This window comes from Netta rufina (genome assembly GCF_964035555.1).
Source record: "Netta rufina genome assembly, chromosome: W".
In the NCBI taxonomy this organism is placed as follows: Eukaryota; Metazoa; Chordata; class Aves; order Anseriformes; family Anatidae; genus Netta; species Netta rufina.
Genome location: NC_140139.1, coordinates 1,168,712 through 1,185,472, shown reverse-complemented (window position 1 = coordinate 1,185,472; position 16,761 = coordinate 1,168,712). Strand labels below are relative to the sequence as shown.

General features: G+C 49.4%; 1 protein-coding gene across 15 annotated transcripts in view; it reads right to left on the bottom strand.

The window, feature by feature from the left end:
* Positions 1–12,130: 12,130 nt before the first annotated feature.
* The window catches only part of TCF4 (transcription factor 4), a 176,772-nt gene continuing 172,141 nt past the window's right edge, over positions 12,131–16,761 (bottom strand). For 13 of the 15 annotated variants that reach the window (XM_084304351.1, XM_084304348.1, XM_084304352.1 and 10 more), the window contains 2 exons: positions 16,434–16,663; positions 14,366–16,030 (listed from right to left, as the gene is read on the bottom strand). In XM_084304351.1, the coding sequence (XP_084160477.1) occupies positions 15,894–16,030; positions 16,434–16,663 (367 nt within the window). In that variant the 3' untranslated portion in view covers positions 14,366–15,893. Of the gene's footprint in view, positions 13,858–14,365; positions 16,031–16,433; positions 16,664–16,761 lie in introns of those variants that run through there. The other 2 variants (XR_014619249.1, XM_084304346.1) reach the window with 2 other exon arrangements.

Below are 16,761 nucleotides of genomic sequence, written 5' to 3'. Positions count from 1 at the left end.
CATGTTTCATTTATGAAGCAATTTCTGGAGTAAAATGGTTGGAAATGGCCTTACTCATGATAAGTTTTTCTGCCTACAAAGCCTTTGTGTGATGGCAGGAGCATCACGATTTGATGTAAAAGGCTTTCAAGGCACGACTTTTAAAAGACCAGTGGGCTTTTCCAGCAAAGCCCCATGAGGTGAGCGGCTGTGGGAACCCGCTCCTCACCCAGACCCACCGGCCTTAAGCCCAGGAGCTGTGCTTGAGTCTTGGCCCACTCTAATGACCCTAATCCACGAGTGCTGATGGTAGGCAAGCTCCTTCACACAGGGAAGCATGACAAAACAGTGCCACCTCAGTCGTTTGGTCCCTAAAATTCAGTGTTTCCACAGCTGCTGTTAGATAAGACTTCATCCTCACAGCACCACACCTCTGCTTCAATTCAGCTGGTGAAAAGTTGATTGGAAACAGCGAGGTCAGGTCAAGCTCACTCCTGGTTTCTGTGTCTCTAGAGAAATCAAGGGATTTGGCCCAGGAGTGGTTGTTCTGCAGATTGAGGATGACGTAGGTTAAGCCCACCTCACGGGTCCACGGGAAGTGTGTATAATCCGGCAGTAGCCACCATTCAAACCCTAATGAAAATTAACTTAAAAATAATTATATATGTATATGTATAAAAAGAAAGGGTGTGTTTTTAATGTGCTGTCTTTCAAATCTAGCCCTGAACTTGAAATATATGCTGCCTTTGTATCCTGACCCAGGCAAGTGCCTGGCTGCAGCGGGCGGTTTGAGGCCTCGGCCCAGCCTGGGAGCCTCCCCGGCCTCAAGGAGGTGCTGGGAGGGGGAATTACAGCCCCAAACCTGGCTTCATCCCCTGCCTACGGTGTCAGTTTCTGACAAAAATCGCCTTTTTGCTGTTGTCTGCTAGCAGGAGTGTCCGGCCTGCACTCAAACACAGCACGGGCTGCTGACAGCATGCCCTCAAAGAAGGCCTGCAGCTTCACTTCAAGTGAGATTTGATCACGGTTTGCATTCAAAACTCAACAAAATCAAGATTTTCAAGAAGATTTCTCCAGGCCTGATTGAAAACCTACAAAAAATGGCACATTTTCAGGACATTTTGGGTTTAGGAGACAAAAAGTGTGCTTGAGGTGCATTAAAAACTCTGGCGGTACATCGAAAGCCATAGGGCCCTGGTAGCTGAGGCAGCGAGGGGACGCTTGGTGTGGGAGCGATCAGGTTCCTCTTCCACGTCACCTTCATGGCTGTGTCCTTGTGCTTTCCACAGGTGACACCGCTTTTCACCTTTTGGCCCTCTGAGGAACGGGGAAGGCCTCAGGATGTGGCCGTGAAAGGGTTTGGCCACGCACCAGACCAGGCACTTCTGCGAAGGCAACCGCAGCGGGCGCGGGCCGGAGGGTGCCGGGGACGCTTTGATTTCTCGCCGCGGCCGGCCCCCATGCTGCTGCTGCTCTTTGTGCATCCTTCGTGCTGCGTTATGCGGAGCCCTGCCGGAAGCCGACGTTAATTTGTACCAGACCCGAATGGCCATGGGCGGCTGGGGCTGATGTGGTAGCAGCACGGCTCCTCGGGTCCTTTTCTTTCCAGAGAGGGGACAAGTGTGGGGACACGGCTACCGGGACACTGCCACCGGCCACCAGCCCCACCTGAAAGCCACTGGTCCCAGCTGAAGGCCGGTCAGTGCGGGTGCTCCATGTAGGTGAGACGGGAACTGAGCCCTAAGCTGGACAAATCCCAGAGCTCTAGGGACTAAGACCAGATTTAGATAAAATAAGAACAAGCTGGGGTGCAGAGCCAGGAGTGAAGACAAATGTGAGACAAACCCTTTGAATCCAATTCTGACTTCCTTGTAAAACTCCCACTGAAAGCCAGGGACGTTTGGGGCAGAGCATTTGTTTCCCATTAGGTGGAATTGTTGTCGGTGTCCCTGCGTGCCTCATATCCAGCCAGGACGGGGCTCAGGAGCTGCTGGGGCCGCACGTGAAGCAGCCGGGTTTGGGGCTGCCCACGTCAGAAAGAAACCCCAACAGGGCACAGACGCCTACGGATGTGCTGGGCCCATGGGCACCTCACACCTCTCTCTCTCTGCTTTCGATCAGCCTACAGCATGGGCTTCTTTTGGCCGTTTGCAAAATCAATGCTGAGAAAATTAAGTATTTGGGGCCGGGGATGAAAGGAGAAAGCTGCCAGATGGTTTCGGAGAGCCTCACCTCTTAGGGCTGGGATGTTTCCTCCTGGGACGGCAGCAGTGTTTGACAGGAGTGGGGTCTGTTAGCAGATCTTCTCCTTCTGAGCCCGAGTCCAGTCCCCGATTTTATCCCGGGGTGACTCCTGGCTTCGAGAGCCCTCGCCTGAGCGAGCGGTTCTGGCAAGTGGCAGGATCTGGCTCTGCTCTTAATGACTGCACTGGCCCTAAACCACAAGGACTTTTTAAATTTTCCTTTGAACCTCCTTCCAAATTAGCAGGATGTAACTAAAGGGCATTTTTTGTTCATACTGATCGCCCAGAGACACAGTCCCAGCACCACAGGGGTGGCAGCGGCTGCTCCCCGTACCCCATGTCCCCAAATCCCCCTGCTCGCCTGGCCAGGACCCTGCAGCTGCCCCACAGCACCCCTGAGCCCCAAGCAAACCTCTGCCCGAGTGGCGATCTCCTGGCCTGATGTCTTCCCTCCTTTTCATTTCCTGAGCGGGTTTAAGAACTTGCACCTGTGCAATAACTGAATACCAGGTTAAAATTGATACCAGCCTTCCAGGAGGCTGCTTGACCCACCCGGGCTTTAACTGCGATCCCGGAATGGATAAATTTCAGCCCTTAACACATAATTTCTCCCGCTGGAAGTACGCCACGTGTTGCTGACACATATGAAAATCCCGGGGAAAATTAATAAGGAATAAACGTGTGCCACCACCGGGCTTCCTTAACAGAGCGTTGGCCAGTAAGTAGCTGAAAAAGGGGGGCGAGGAGAAGGAAAAGGGCTGGAGGAGGAGAAAGAAGGGACAGAAATGATAAAAAAATAAACATCCACCACTAAATTTCACTACCAAATCACAGCAGAAGCGGGGCTGCAGGAACACAGGCTGGAGCAGCCCCCGTGCAGGTGGTCCTGAGCCCCCCTCGGTGTGAGGCCTCACGGGGAGCAGAGCTCGGACTGGGATGAATCTGGTGATCCGTCCTGTCATGGGGATGCCCCGAGGGTGCTGCTGGGCTGGCTGAGCACCAAATGACATGGGGGGAAACTGCTCAGGACCTCTCAGCCCCCAGAATACAAAAATTGCTGCCTGAAAGCCCGTTAGAGGACCTTGATATCCCCTGAGGGAGGCGGATGAAGAAACTTCCTTATTTTCAGCTTGATTGGTTTTGTTGTGTGTGGGTTTTTTTTGGTTGTTGTTCCTTTTCCCCACGAGTTTTCCCAAAGAATGGGAACCGAAGGACGCGGGCGCGCTGCCGGGGCCGGCCAGCCCCAGCCGGTCAGAGCAAACCGCCGAGACAATACCCGGGGCTGTGCAGGGCCAGCCCGGGGGGGGGTCCGCAGCCGCCCCCACACAGCTCCCAAAATAGCAGCCCCGTAGCCTGCAGCACCCCAGGCTGCCAGCTCTCAGCCCAAAGCACCGCCAGCCAGAGGCACGGCCCCGTTCCCCTACAAAGGGGTCTTGGAGACGTCGCCCCCCGGCCACGTATCCCGGCCAGAGCATGAGAGCACGAGGGGCTGGCAGGCGGTCTGCAGCTTTTTTGGCGTGCCTCCATCACGCAGCCCCCAGCTCGATGGGTTGAGGCTCTTTAAACCGAGCTCGAATGACTAAACACAAATTAGGAGGAGGATGATATAATTTCGCCGGCTAACAGCGCATCAGAGGGCTGCGGGAAGATGCTTGCTCAATACAGAGGAAGGAATGTCTATGAGAAATTAGTCAGCAGCAGCAGCAAAATGAATACACAGTTTTCTCAATAAAAGCTGACTGCTTATTTACCCATCTGGGATGAATTTATGTGCTTTGTGCAGAGGAATGAGCAGCAAGGGTCTGATTGGAGCCTGCATTCCTGTGCAATATGTCTAATTTAGCTTTCCATATTCGTTTGCTCTCACGGTCTGAGAAGGAGCTGGAAGGTAGAGCTACTGCAGCAACACAGCAGCGGGTTTCGCCCACAAATCAGGGGAATGGAGCGAGACAGAAAGGTCTGGGTGGGCTGAACCCACCCTGCTGAGCCTCCGAGGGGACAGCTCGGCAGCCACCGGGTGCTCGGAGGTGCCCGAAGCAGCCTGTCCTTGGGTTTTGGGTGCCCCCGGTCTCCGTGCTGTCCTGTGCTCAGGCCCCGTGTGCCTCGCTCCCAGGGCCAGGCAGGTTTTGGCAATCCCCTCCCTCCATCTGCAAGTTTTCAGACCAGGTGGAGAGGTGGCGAGCATCTAAGCCGACATTTCCGAGCAGACACAAGCTGGGTTGTGATGCTACCCTCGGTGGAGCAGCCTCCTCTGGTCCAAAAAGCATCACTGCAGAGCCTGCAGGAACCCGATAATCAGCAGGGCGGGGGAGAGACGAGAAGTCTCCTTGTTAGCTTTCTAAAAATTCTCTAAAAAAAACAGTGAGGTTTTAATTTTAAAAGTTAAAGCTGGTCTGTGACCAGGTGACTGTCATTTTTCATCTTTACTAACATGTCAGTTTGCTAATTAACCTCTATAATAAATAACCAATAACCTCTATAATAGCACACAGCTATTTATTCAGCACTCCTGGTAACCCCCAGCTCCAGGCCCTGCTGCCGAGTAACCCTGCAGGAGATGCTGCATCTCGGTTTGCACCACCGCTGGTACTGTAGCACGGGATAATTTTCCTTCCCCCGTTTGATTTTCATACTCTCAGCCACACAGTGATTATTTCGGATCCAACATAGGCTCCCAAGGTTGGGGAGCAGCATTTCTAACAGCATTTCCAACGCAGGGCTTTGCCTGCCCAGGCGAGGCCGATGGTTAGTGTTTGGGGCTGTAAGGATGAATAACGGACTGTAAAAACCCAACAGTTGTTGGCAGATCCTCAGCTGGTGTACGTTATCATACCTCGATCGACTTCAAAGATTAGCGACTTCAATGAGGCTAAGACAATTTACAGCGACGGCAGATCTGCCTCTAATTACGCCGGCTCTGATGCTGTAATATCCTGAGCTCCCTCCCAGCCCACCGACTTCCGACTGACAGCATCAAACGCTGCTGGGGGCCGGGGCTGGGGCCGGGGCTGGTGCTGGGGCTGGTGCTGAGCAGGGACCACATTCGGCATCATCTCCCCCTGCACCTTCCCTCATTGGGGCTGGGAAGGGCATTTTGCAACGCCCCACCGCCCGCTTCAGCTCGTTCCCAAGTGCGTGGCTGTTCCCCTGTGCTGTTTCAAAAGCAGTATTAATTTTTTATTTATTATTTTATTTTATTTTTTTTAGCCTAACTCTTTTAATCCAAACCACATTTTTGCCAACAAGCCTCTACATATTTGCTGTGTTGTTTTTTTTTTTTTTTCTTTTTTTTTTTTTTTTTCCTGAAATAAATCCTGCGTGCCAGACCCTCTTCGGATGTAACTCATTGTAGCTCTCTCGCAGCTGAAAGGAGCTGGCCCAGCTCGCACCAGCCCAGCAGGCAGCTTTTGTGCCTCACCCCCCTGCCAAAACCCGGCCCCTTTCCCTGGGGAGCAGCACGCTTTTTGCTGATGGGCAGCGTTTCTCCAAATATTATCCTTCCTCTGACAGCAGAGAAGCAGCAGGGATGGGCAGGGGTGGTTGGGACAAGGATCCCCAGGGTCCCAAGGCTGCCCGTGGTGGGGGGACAAACCCATAGGGGGTCACCAAAGGGCTGGCGGCTCCGGGCAGGGTCTGGCCGGAGATTGAAGAGATCTTATTTATCCTTATCGCTCTGCTCCAAATCTGACAGTCTTATTTCGCAGCTAAAATAAGTTCAATTGACAGCAGATAACACGGGCTCAGCAGTCTTGCTTCGGTTAAGCTCTGATTAATTTTAATGATCTTTCAGCCCCTTTTATTCCCCATAATTCAGGAATTCCACATAATCTTTGCATCTAAGTGTGTCTCTGCTGTCTTTAATCCACGCCGATACATTTTTTTTTTTTTTTCCTCTTGGCTTTGCTCCACATTCCACCCAAGGCTTTGCTTTTCACCTGCTCACTCCGTGCCACGCTTTTTTAGTATTATTACCATTAATTGGTGCTGCGGTGTTGTTAGCAGGGGCAATTTGGGATGGCACAACCCCTGTGCGGTTGCAGCCAGGTCAGGTGTTAGTTCCTAATGGCAGATCCTCAGCTCGCAGCAGTGGGGTGCTTTCAGCCCCAGGGAACAGGAACTCTGCGGGGCTCAGCCCCCGACCCCTCCATCCCCTCCATCCCCAGCGCCCTTCCTGCATCTGCAAAGCATCTGATCTGCTTCCTGGAGGGGCTCGTGTTGTATTCATTCCTTTTTTTTTTTTTTTTTTTTTTTTTTCCTATTTAAGCTTAATAATCTACACTGACAGTGATTTTCTCTGCCGTTGCCCCATATCATTTGATTTACCTCCAAAATGCCCATCGATTTCAGCCCCCTTTGAGCCCAGCCACCGACCCAAGCACCCCACAGGACCTGCCTCTTCTCCACTTCTCTCTCCTCCACTGCCGTTTTATATTGCCTAACCCACTGATGGTCCCAAAGCTCTGAGTGTTAAGTCCCTCTTCCTCTACCTACACGTGCAAAATTAAGGATTTATGTTGATTTAACCCCAGTATTTCCATCACTTTTTATCCTGTGGTCCTGCTGAGTGCTGGGGCTCTCCTTAAACCAACCCAGGAAACAGGAGAAAGCCTCAGGCGGCTCTTTATTCTTTTGTGGTTTTGTTTTTAGGGTTTTTTATTATTTTTTTTCCTTGTTTGTTTGTTATTCAGAGCTTTTCCTCTTCCAGGCGTTTCCACCAGAAAGGCCCTACCCAGCACCAAGGCTGTGCTGGGATGTCCCCGGGCAGGGCAGCAGCGTTGGTGTCAGGACTTTGCGTGTGTCCCCGTGCACAGACACACACTTGGGGTCCCCAGAGTCCCTGCAAGCTCATTTTCCCTTCTGGGATTTCAATATTTTCTCTCACAAACCACTGAATCCCAGTGGCTGACTGGGCCTCAAGGCCTAAGGTGATGCCGGCACTAAAATACCACAGGACAAGGACTCCTGAAGGATGAGGGCACAAAGCATGAGGGGATATTTCGGCCCCTCCGTGTGCTGGTTGCAGCTCAGGAGATGTTTTTTGTTTTCACAGGTAAAATTTGTGTCTCTGGCTTGGAGCCCCCGGCCTGCTCACGCTGCGGCTCCCGCCTGTGTGGCTCTGGGGCCGCCAGCAGCTCTCCGGCCTCCTTCTAGCCACTGCAGCCTGGACTAAGTTAAAAACTGACAACAACAAGGCGGTTCTGGCCTAGTTTGCACGATTTAATCCTCTTTCGACTCCTTTGAATCCCAGGCTTACAGTTACTTAGCGTGTTTCAGTGAGGAGCACATCTGTGTGGAACCTGGCGGCCTACAGCCCCCCGCCGCGCCCGGTCGCGCCTCAGGGACCTTTCCCCTGGGCGTCCCTTCAGGGGAAGAGCGAAATTTAATTCCAGAGCCACCTTCCAGATGCTCTTTGCTGAATATGTGAGGACAGAGAGTTGCTTCTATCGGCAGGAGGCTCCTACATGGTGGTGTCAAAGAGGATGGCTGCTCCCATCGGGCACTGACTGGGTTCAACCCGTGTGGCTCCTTCAGCACCCTGGGGCTGCACCTCCCCTGGCCACAAACCCATACCTGCAAGGCCTGGGCCTCAATTAACATGTTATTTTAATCATTCTCACAGTAACAGAGGAGCACGAGGCTGGGCAGAGCGTTGTGCTCCACCACAAGCCTTGCATCGCCCGCGATGGGCAACATCCAGCCCAGATGCGCTGGGAGGCTGGGTTTGGAAGGAGGCCGCCAGATTTCTGTCATAAATAACAATATTGGCTTAGCGGAGTAAAGAAGATAAATGAGTTCTAGCTAAGGATATACCAAAGGTATTTAGCACTGCTGGAGGGAGGCCAGGACTGCAAGTAGAAAGCCATAAAGCGGAGCCTGAGAGATGGTTTCTCCTCAGCACACACCAGCCCCATTCACTGCTCCCCCTGTGCTCCTCTGTGCCCCAAGCAGCTCACCCCAAACACACAGGTCACTAAAACAGCCTCTTTGCTAACAAAACTACACTGTACAAACACTTTGGGGCTTTTCGGCTGCCTGCAGGAAGGATTCCCAGCCTCACTCGCCCACTGGGTTATGCGAGGGACAGCTGACTGCAAGCTGATTACCACTAGATTACAACAGAGTGGTTTTTTAAGGGCTTAAAAGCAGATCATGCTACAGAAAGCGATCTGATCGTATCAGCGGCAGCATCGGAGAGAATCAGTGCCTAGAAGCAAACTGAGAGTTTTCAGTTTTTTTTTGTCAAAAGTGCTATTTACCCGAAGAGAAACTTCTGGGCATACAGGGGCTGGAGGAGGGCTGTGGCTGCAGCGAGTCCTGGGGGGCAGCCCCCAGGGGAGGGTGCTGGGGAACTCCAGGTTATTTCAGGGTATTTGGGGCAAAGTTTTCATTTTTCACCAGAAAAGCTTCCAGGTTTTCCCCGCCGCAGTCTGGGGGCACAGCCTGGTGCTGAGGTCACCTTCTCTCTGCACCCACATGAGCAGATCTTAAAGTACAGATCACAGCAGGAGAACAAGAGCTGGGAAACTGCTCTTCGGCCTCAGCAGTGATGTTAAAAAAACAACCAACCCCCCCCAAACCAACCCACCCCCTCCCCAAAAGCAAAACCACCAGTCAGAGAAAACTACACATCAATCCTGTCCATCCCTCGGTGGCTGTCAGCCCCGGTGCACAGATCATTGTGGGAGGATTTCACAACCGAGGGGTGCTGGAGGGGTTCCCCCCGGCTCAGAGAGGGGCTGAAGCCCCTTTCTCCCCTCCCCAGTGACCCCCCCAAGTGCTGTGCAGCACATCCAAGCCCTGGCCCTGGGCTCGAGCCGTGGGGACAGGGCGGTTTCCCTCCCAGTGCTCCCACTTGTAAGATTTACAAGCTCCAGACACTTGCGATGTATTTACTGGCTACCAACATAATGAGAGCGTAATTGCATGTGATATCAAGCCAACTTTCCTCGAGCTGTCAGCGACGGGACGGGGTGGGATGTCTCTTCATCCAAGCCCTATCTATACAGAAAGGCAGAAGAATAAAAACCATTCTTCCAGCCTTCAGCTCTGCCATTCATTTCGCCTTTCAGACGAGCGGCGGAGCCCCGTTGCTTTATGAGGAAACAAAAAAAAACAAGGCCGAGCTCCTCATAAACGAATGACAGCGTCGATGTCCTGCTGAAAGCCCTCTCGCACCGAGCGGCTGCTTGCTGCCGGCGGCCGCGGTCCCAGCCCGGACCCCGCGCCCTCCCGCAGGCGGCGGTGCCGGCGGTGCTGCGGGTGCTGGCGGACGTCCCCCGGGCACGGTGGGACCCGAGGGGGTGCACAGAGGCCACAACCATCAGGTGGTGGCCCTGTGGGCTCGCTGTCTCCACCTCTCCACTGGGGATTGATGGACGAGTGTTCCTGCCCCCGCCACTGGGAATGGCGAAGAGGCGCCGTGCTTGCAGCGCCCGACTGCCCTGGTTGGGAGGAAAACTTGGTTAAAGGCATTGCTTCGGGTGTAATATTCCAGGAGAGGAAGCTGCGTGGTTCAGCGGCCACGGAGAGACTCGTTGCACAGCGGTGAACGTGATGCAGCTCCATTCATTGGCAAAACGCACGGTGTTACCGCTGAGAACCTTTGCATTATGTACAGTGCTTTAAATCGCATCCTCACATTTTGCTCCCGAGGCCGTCCACGTGCCCCAGTGAGCAGCCCAACCCCTCAACAGGAGCCTGAACCGTAACAGAAATGGCCCCAAATACACCACACGGGTGAACACCTCCTGAATGCAAACCTGCGGTGGATTTCATGCACATACACGGGTGTTGTATGAAGGTTGTTTGAGCCCCTTCACTCCTCCGAACGCCACCCGAGGCCACCCGGCCCCGTCCCCGCTGGCAGGCCGTGGTGCACGGAGCTTGTGTGGTTTCCATCGGGGTCGAGCAGGTCCGACGGTGCCGAGCAGCAGCGCGCTGTGCAAAAAGGAGTGGAAATGCCATGACTGTGGGTTTCAAACCATTACGCATCTCAGCTCTTTGCTCCGGCACCAACCACAAAAATTGCAGCAGAGAGAAGGCTCCGAGCAGACACCGATCCGGCCAAGGCGAGAGCACGGCACGGCACGCGTGTAGTTGGCGTTTCTACAGACACCGCCTCAGCTTTTACACATTTTGGTCTGGTTTTCCACGGTTTTCTGCCTAGGTGAGGCTGCTGGTTTGGTTTGCGCCGCACGCTGGCACGGCCCCGTTTGTTCTGACAAGGGCTTTTCCTCCGAGGGATCCAGCAGTTTTAGGGCGCGATACGGATGGTTTCCTTAGGCAACACAGAGCTCTACATGGAAATGAGAATGGAAATGATCTCGATTTTTCACAGCGCCTTCCTCCAAGAGGACTCCAAAGCGCCTTGCGGCTACACCGGCGGGTACAGAAGCGCCGTGGGGAGCAGTGGGGTCGGGAACGAGCACGGAGCCGACCCCATAGGGCACAGCCGGCGCTCTCCGGGGACACGCACGCGCGCCCGGCGTCCTCCAGAGCCCGGCCCCAGCCCGGCGGCAACGGGGAATGAAATGAAACCAAGGTGTCGGAAAGGGTTTATAAAAATGGCACATTTATTGCTACAGAACGGTCATGTACATGACGGCATCGAATAACTACAGATGAGAAACAGGTAATGGCCTACACCAAGCTGTGTTTGTTTTGCTTTTAATCGTCTTGAAGGAACTCCAGCACACAACCTGTTTGGACACTTCTACAAATCAGAAATACACCAAAAACATGAAAAAATCGAGGCACTCAGCCACACATTGAAAACAAGGTGTAACTGTTCATCTTTTTTTTTTTTTTTTGTTTGCTTTTTTGATCTTTTTCCCTTTTTTTCATTTTTTTCCCATTTTTTTTTTCGTTTTTTTTTTTTACTGCTGCAGCTATGTGTATAGTCGCAAAATTCCCCCGTTGCGACCTACAACTAAAAAAAAAAAGCTACCATACAGTTTCATCTCAATAACACATGGTAAAATAACATCTTTTAAATAGTAAAATAAAGTAACAAACTTTTACTCAGAATGATTCCAAAAATCTACAAAGAAGAAATATTCAGAATCTGACAATTTTTTTTTTTTTTTTCCCGTAATATTCATGGTATAAAAGGATTGCTCCTGTGAAAAATAAGCCAAATATATTTTTTATTTTTAAATTTAGTTTTTTTTTTTTTTTTTTTTTCTTCCTACTAGGGTGTACTACAGTCTATTTTATAGCAAAAAGAGCACTAGACAAACGAAGCTTTATAACAAAAAGCCAGGCACTGATACATGGTAAATCTCTGCTTTTTTTTTTTTTTCTTTTTTCTTATCTTCACTTAATTGCATCACAAGTAACAAGAATGAAAAAGGCCACAGTTCATATATTTTCACCATTACATAAGTCTATAATACTTGAAATGAGTATGGTCAAACCAGCACTGCACAAATATGAATCAACTTCAAGTCCCATGAGAAAGAACATGTTCTTAAAAAACAAACGAACGAAACAAAAAAACAAAACAAAAAGGTAGGGCCCCCCAAGGGCCCTGGTGCCCCGTTGTGTTGGAATTCATCATATTCCACCTCTAGGTTTGTTTTTTGTTTTTTTTTTTTTTTTTTTTTTTCCAGTCAACCAGTGGACTAATTTTTTTCTTTTTCTTTTTTTTTTTTCCCTTTTTTTTTTCCTTTTATTTTTTTCCTTTTTTTTTTCTTATTTTTTTTTCCTTTTTTTCCTTTTTTTTTTTTTTTTTGTGCTTGTTTCCGCTGAGATCTCTTCATTCCTGGCAACGCACTGCATTGTTCGCTTTTGGACACTGGATCGTATTCTGCCCCTTGGCTACAAAGGTTGAAACCCTCCTCTCCCTGACCACCCCTCTTTATCGCCTTCCCCCCCAACCCCCTGAAAAAAAAAAACCAAAACCAACCAAAAAAATAATAAAAAAAATGAAAAGCAAAACCAAAAACAAACCAAAAAACAAAACAAAACAAAACAAAACAAAACAAAACAAAACTCGGAAGACTGAATCAGTACAAGTTGCATCACTGGTAGGACTGACAGTTGTATAAACATTAGTGTTCCTTGCAGCTACACAGAAGACAAATGGTAAAAAAGTTCGAGATGAACAGATTCCCTATTCAGCATATTCATAAATTACTTGAATGTGGAGGTGGATCATTTCGTCAAAAGCTGCTATTTCGGTACTTCTTTCGGAGAGTTTCTCAGCCCCGCTGTGTTAGCACGGGGTAGAGCTTTCTAAGCCCTTCCTTGCTTTAGGTATCATCAGCTACATCTCCCCTGACGAAGGCAACTGGGGATGCACGCACCTTACCTGCTTTGGGAACGGATGGAAAAAAAAAATCAGGAGTGCACACTTTGTGGTTTGCTTTTGGGGTGGGTTTTGGGGTTTTGGGATCTGGCCAGGACAGGATCTTCAGTTCTTCCATCCGGGAAGGGCATACACACACTAGGGACCGTGAGCCTGAACGTGAAGTTCAGCGTGCGATCCGCTCCTCCCGCGGTGGCCACGCACAGCAGAGCCGCCGGCCGCAACCCGGAGCCGCTCCTCGAGTGAAGTGAAAGCGGGACAAGAAAAGCTTTTTCTCCTTTTCTTTCCCACGCGTGCCACAAACTACACTCGCCATTCATTTTTCTGTCCACAGATCGTTTTAGATAAACACCAAGTTGGGCTCGTCATTATTTTTTTTTCTTTTTTTACAGAAGCCCAGTTCTTAAAATCGCCGTGAATCGAGGGGCTCCTGGCGGCTTCCTTACAAGACCCCGCTACAGACAGACACCGGCTGGGCTCCGCCGGCTCTGCCATCTCCTGGAATGAAAAAATTATGGCTTGTTCAGCGTCGTTTTACTCTCCCCACCATCCAGCGTGACAGCACGAGCGCCACGCGGGAGCCTCCACCCTGCCGAGGCCACCAGCGCTAACGTTGGCTGGGATTCGTCTTTCTTCCCCCCCCCCGGCATGGAAACCAAAGTCCGGCGTTTGCAACGGGACACGCGTCTGTGACTCTGAACCCCACCTCCGTGCCTCCTCCTCTACCGCTTTTCGTTTTTTTTTTTCCCCTAGTGGTTTAATCCACCTCCACATTTGAGAAACTTATCGACAACTCAAAACATTCCTCACGGTTTATCGCTACTGAACATATTTACAGTTTTCCAGCACGCACACAGCTGATCCAAATGGCGATGGGTATGGCGAAGGTGATCACATGGTAGCTATCATATTTGTTCTTTACGTCTTCAGAAACAAACATAAAATTCAGATTCTCGTATCTCACTATTTCATTTAAATGAGACTTTTTGTGTTTTTTTGTTGTTTTTTTTTTTTTTGTTCCAACCACACAGATTTTTTCTCTTTTATAAACAAAAACGGATACAATGTATTAAAACACATAATAACAAGAGTCTACATGTAAAAATATAACTTTTACATACACAATTCCAAAATAATGATACGTTTGCCATTTGTTGCATAAAATTTACAAATGTATTTTTCATTACTCTATAACTGGCAAAACAGGAGAACAGATGGAACATTTAGACCGTTTGATGGATTTATGGCATTTATTCAGTGTTGATAGGTGGAAAATCTACTCGAACAGGGAGATTTCATTTTAAAATACATGCCAGGTTTGTGTGGCTGTAAAAATAGAAACTGGAATTAGAGACAAAAGGATGCTGACAAATACTTAACTAGGAGCACTATCTGTTAATTGTACTGTACACCAAAGTCAATCAGTATTAAAGATTCACTATGGAAGTTGGTTCAATTGTGCCCAGACTTCAAAGCTAGTTATCGGATGAGTTGCTGTGCCATAGTTTGAGCTATGTTACTATTAAATATGTTAAGTAAAAACTTCATTCATACTGGCCAGAGAAATACTGTACTACCACCCCTCCTCGAGAAAGTGCAACTTAATGCTTTAGGACTCATAAGGCTCGGTATAATGCTGCATGATGACTGAAATTGGCATTTTACAAAGAAAGGAGGAGGCAGCAAGTGGTCTACACTTCAATAATCCACTTCCAAACGAGAGAAGAACAACGCAAAGAAGTCAATCGGATCTGTCACACTACTTGCAGTTTTCCCCCCCCCACCCCCAGGATGGTTTCCCCTCCCTCCCTCCCGCCCCCCGTCCCCCCCGAAATCTGACCATGTATTCAGAAACGCCTCACTGCACACTATTTAGGCTACACACATAGGTAACACTTTTAATCGGGTCGTTAAATCACAGCCACTTTGATTCATGTTATGCTTCGGATGATATAAACATTGGAAGGCACAGTGGTAACAATTGTAGCATTCTAACCTTGTACCTCTGAAAATCCCAGAAAAAGGGTCAAACCAGAGCAACGTCACCACGCGAGCGGCTCGCCTGGCCGGGCTGGGTAACGCCGCCCGTCGTATCTACGCACGACGTGACTTTTTTTTGTGTTTCAGTCCCGTGTTCCCAAAAAGACCGAAGAAACAACTCTCTACTTATTTATGAATGAGAAGCAACGTCAGGGTCAGCGTTTCGTTCCTGCACTACCCCTCCAGAGACAGAGTTGGCACTACAGGTTACAATAACAAAAACAGGGGAGAGAGGGACAGAAATAAGACAAAAAAATCCTTATTTACAGTAAAATCTTCTTTTTAAAAAAGTTAATCAGTACTATTTTTTTACAGGAGCAAAAAAGTCTGAAACAAATGAACAAAAGCTTACCATATTCACTAAATTTTTAATATATATTTATATATATATTTATATATATATATTTGTCATAGGTCTATAAGATCCATCTGTTCCTCCTACCCTAAGGAATGGCTAATGTCATCACTTCAGTTTTCATTAGGACGTTTGCTGGTTTTGTAAATATCTGGGCAGCAAAGCTTCCCTTTTAATATCCAGTAAGTATAAACACTAGCTGTCTAGCACACCAACAAAAACGCTCATTTTTTTCTTCAGAAGTACACTTTTTCATTATTGCAAGTTTACAATTTTTAAATTAAATATTTTTTTTTTTTTTTTCAGACTTACAAATTAATTATATTTTTTTTTTTTTTCCAAAAGAAGTTTAGGCACAAATGCATTGTCCCACAGTGTGGAGAAGATTGCCATTCAGTCTCTAGGCTGTGCACTTACAGCTCGTAACATACTGCGTTAGACATTCTGCATGATATGTTAAAGAGAGTCGTCCCTCAAGTTGCACTTTTTGTTTGTTTGTTTGTTTGTTTGTTTTTTTTCTTGTTTTTAATAATTCGGGAATGCTGAAATCTCTTGCGTCTGTGATTCTTAACTACTCAGACTTGTCTTATATTACAAAAAAGGGGTTAAGGAGAAGTGTTTATGTGGGTTTAAGATAATACAGCTGTTAAGGAAGTGGTCTCTTGTTTAAATGAAGAAATGTGGCAACTTGGACCTGCGAAAGAAGTGAAAAAAAAAAACACATCAGTCAAGGACAGATGAATACGCATCACTAAATCCTCTCTAAACACAGGATCTGAACGTGGCTTTGGCATCAAGCCTGCTGGCAGGATGACCTGATGGCCAGTTTATAAAGGGTGCCCCTCGCCCACCTGCCCACCCCCAGCAGCCCAGGGGGCTCTCTGTGCCTGAACTCCCCGTGGCCGGGTGTTTGGAGGGCACCTGGGCACTGCTGCAAACCAAACTTGCCTTTTTTTTTTTTTTTTTTTTACATCTGTCCCATGTGATTGGAGGCATCTCCCATCCCAGGGTGGGGTCCTGCCAGGGAAAGTGGAGGAGGATCCGAAGAGACTTTCTCTTCTTCCCTTCTTTTCAGACAGGCTGCTTTAGGATTCAGGTTTCTTTCTGTGGAAAGGAAGCAAAACACGATTTGAAACGTTCAGGTTTTTCTATCAGGCTGGCTTTGACGTTGCACGTGCGTTGAAAACATTCTCAGTGACTCGATAAAGTCAGGCTGCAGGAATTGAGGGGGCTGAAGCGGATGATGCAGCCCGGTCAGGTCAAGTGCTGGGACGCAGGCAGCGCAACTCGGTACACAACCGCTGCAAATCCCTTCGTGTTTGGGCTTTGTGAAGGAGCAGCCAAGCTTAATATTGAATTTGGAGCTTGCTGAAGAATGCAAAACGCACCGAGACCGCCGAGGATCGCCGCCAACGCCTGCGGTGCCAGAGCCACGGGCGAACACAAGTGCCCCACGGCGACTCTGGGTGCCCCTGGGCAGCCGTCCCCAAACTCGGGTGGCACTCACCTCTGACTTGCTGCTCTAAGCTGAGGATGACAGCCACAGCCTGGTGCAAAATCAGGAGCTTCGTCTGGGGCTTGTCGCTCTTCAGGTGGAGCTGCACCATCCGGCCCAACTCCTTGAACGCCTCGTTGATGTCGCGCACGCGCAGGCGCTCCCGAGCGTTGTTGGCCATCCGCCTCTCCTTCTCTCGCTCGGCTTTCTGCTCGGGTGTCAGGTCCTCGTCGTCGTTATTGCTGGGAGACAAAAAGGAACACCTCATCTTCTAATGGTGTGGGCAACAAGCAGGGTCAAAAGATTTGCAACAGGATTTGGCCAAGAACAGGGCTACAAA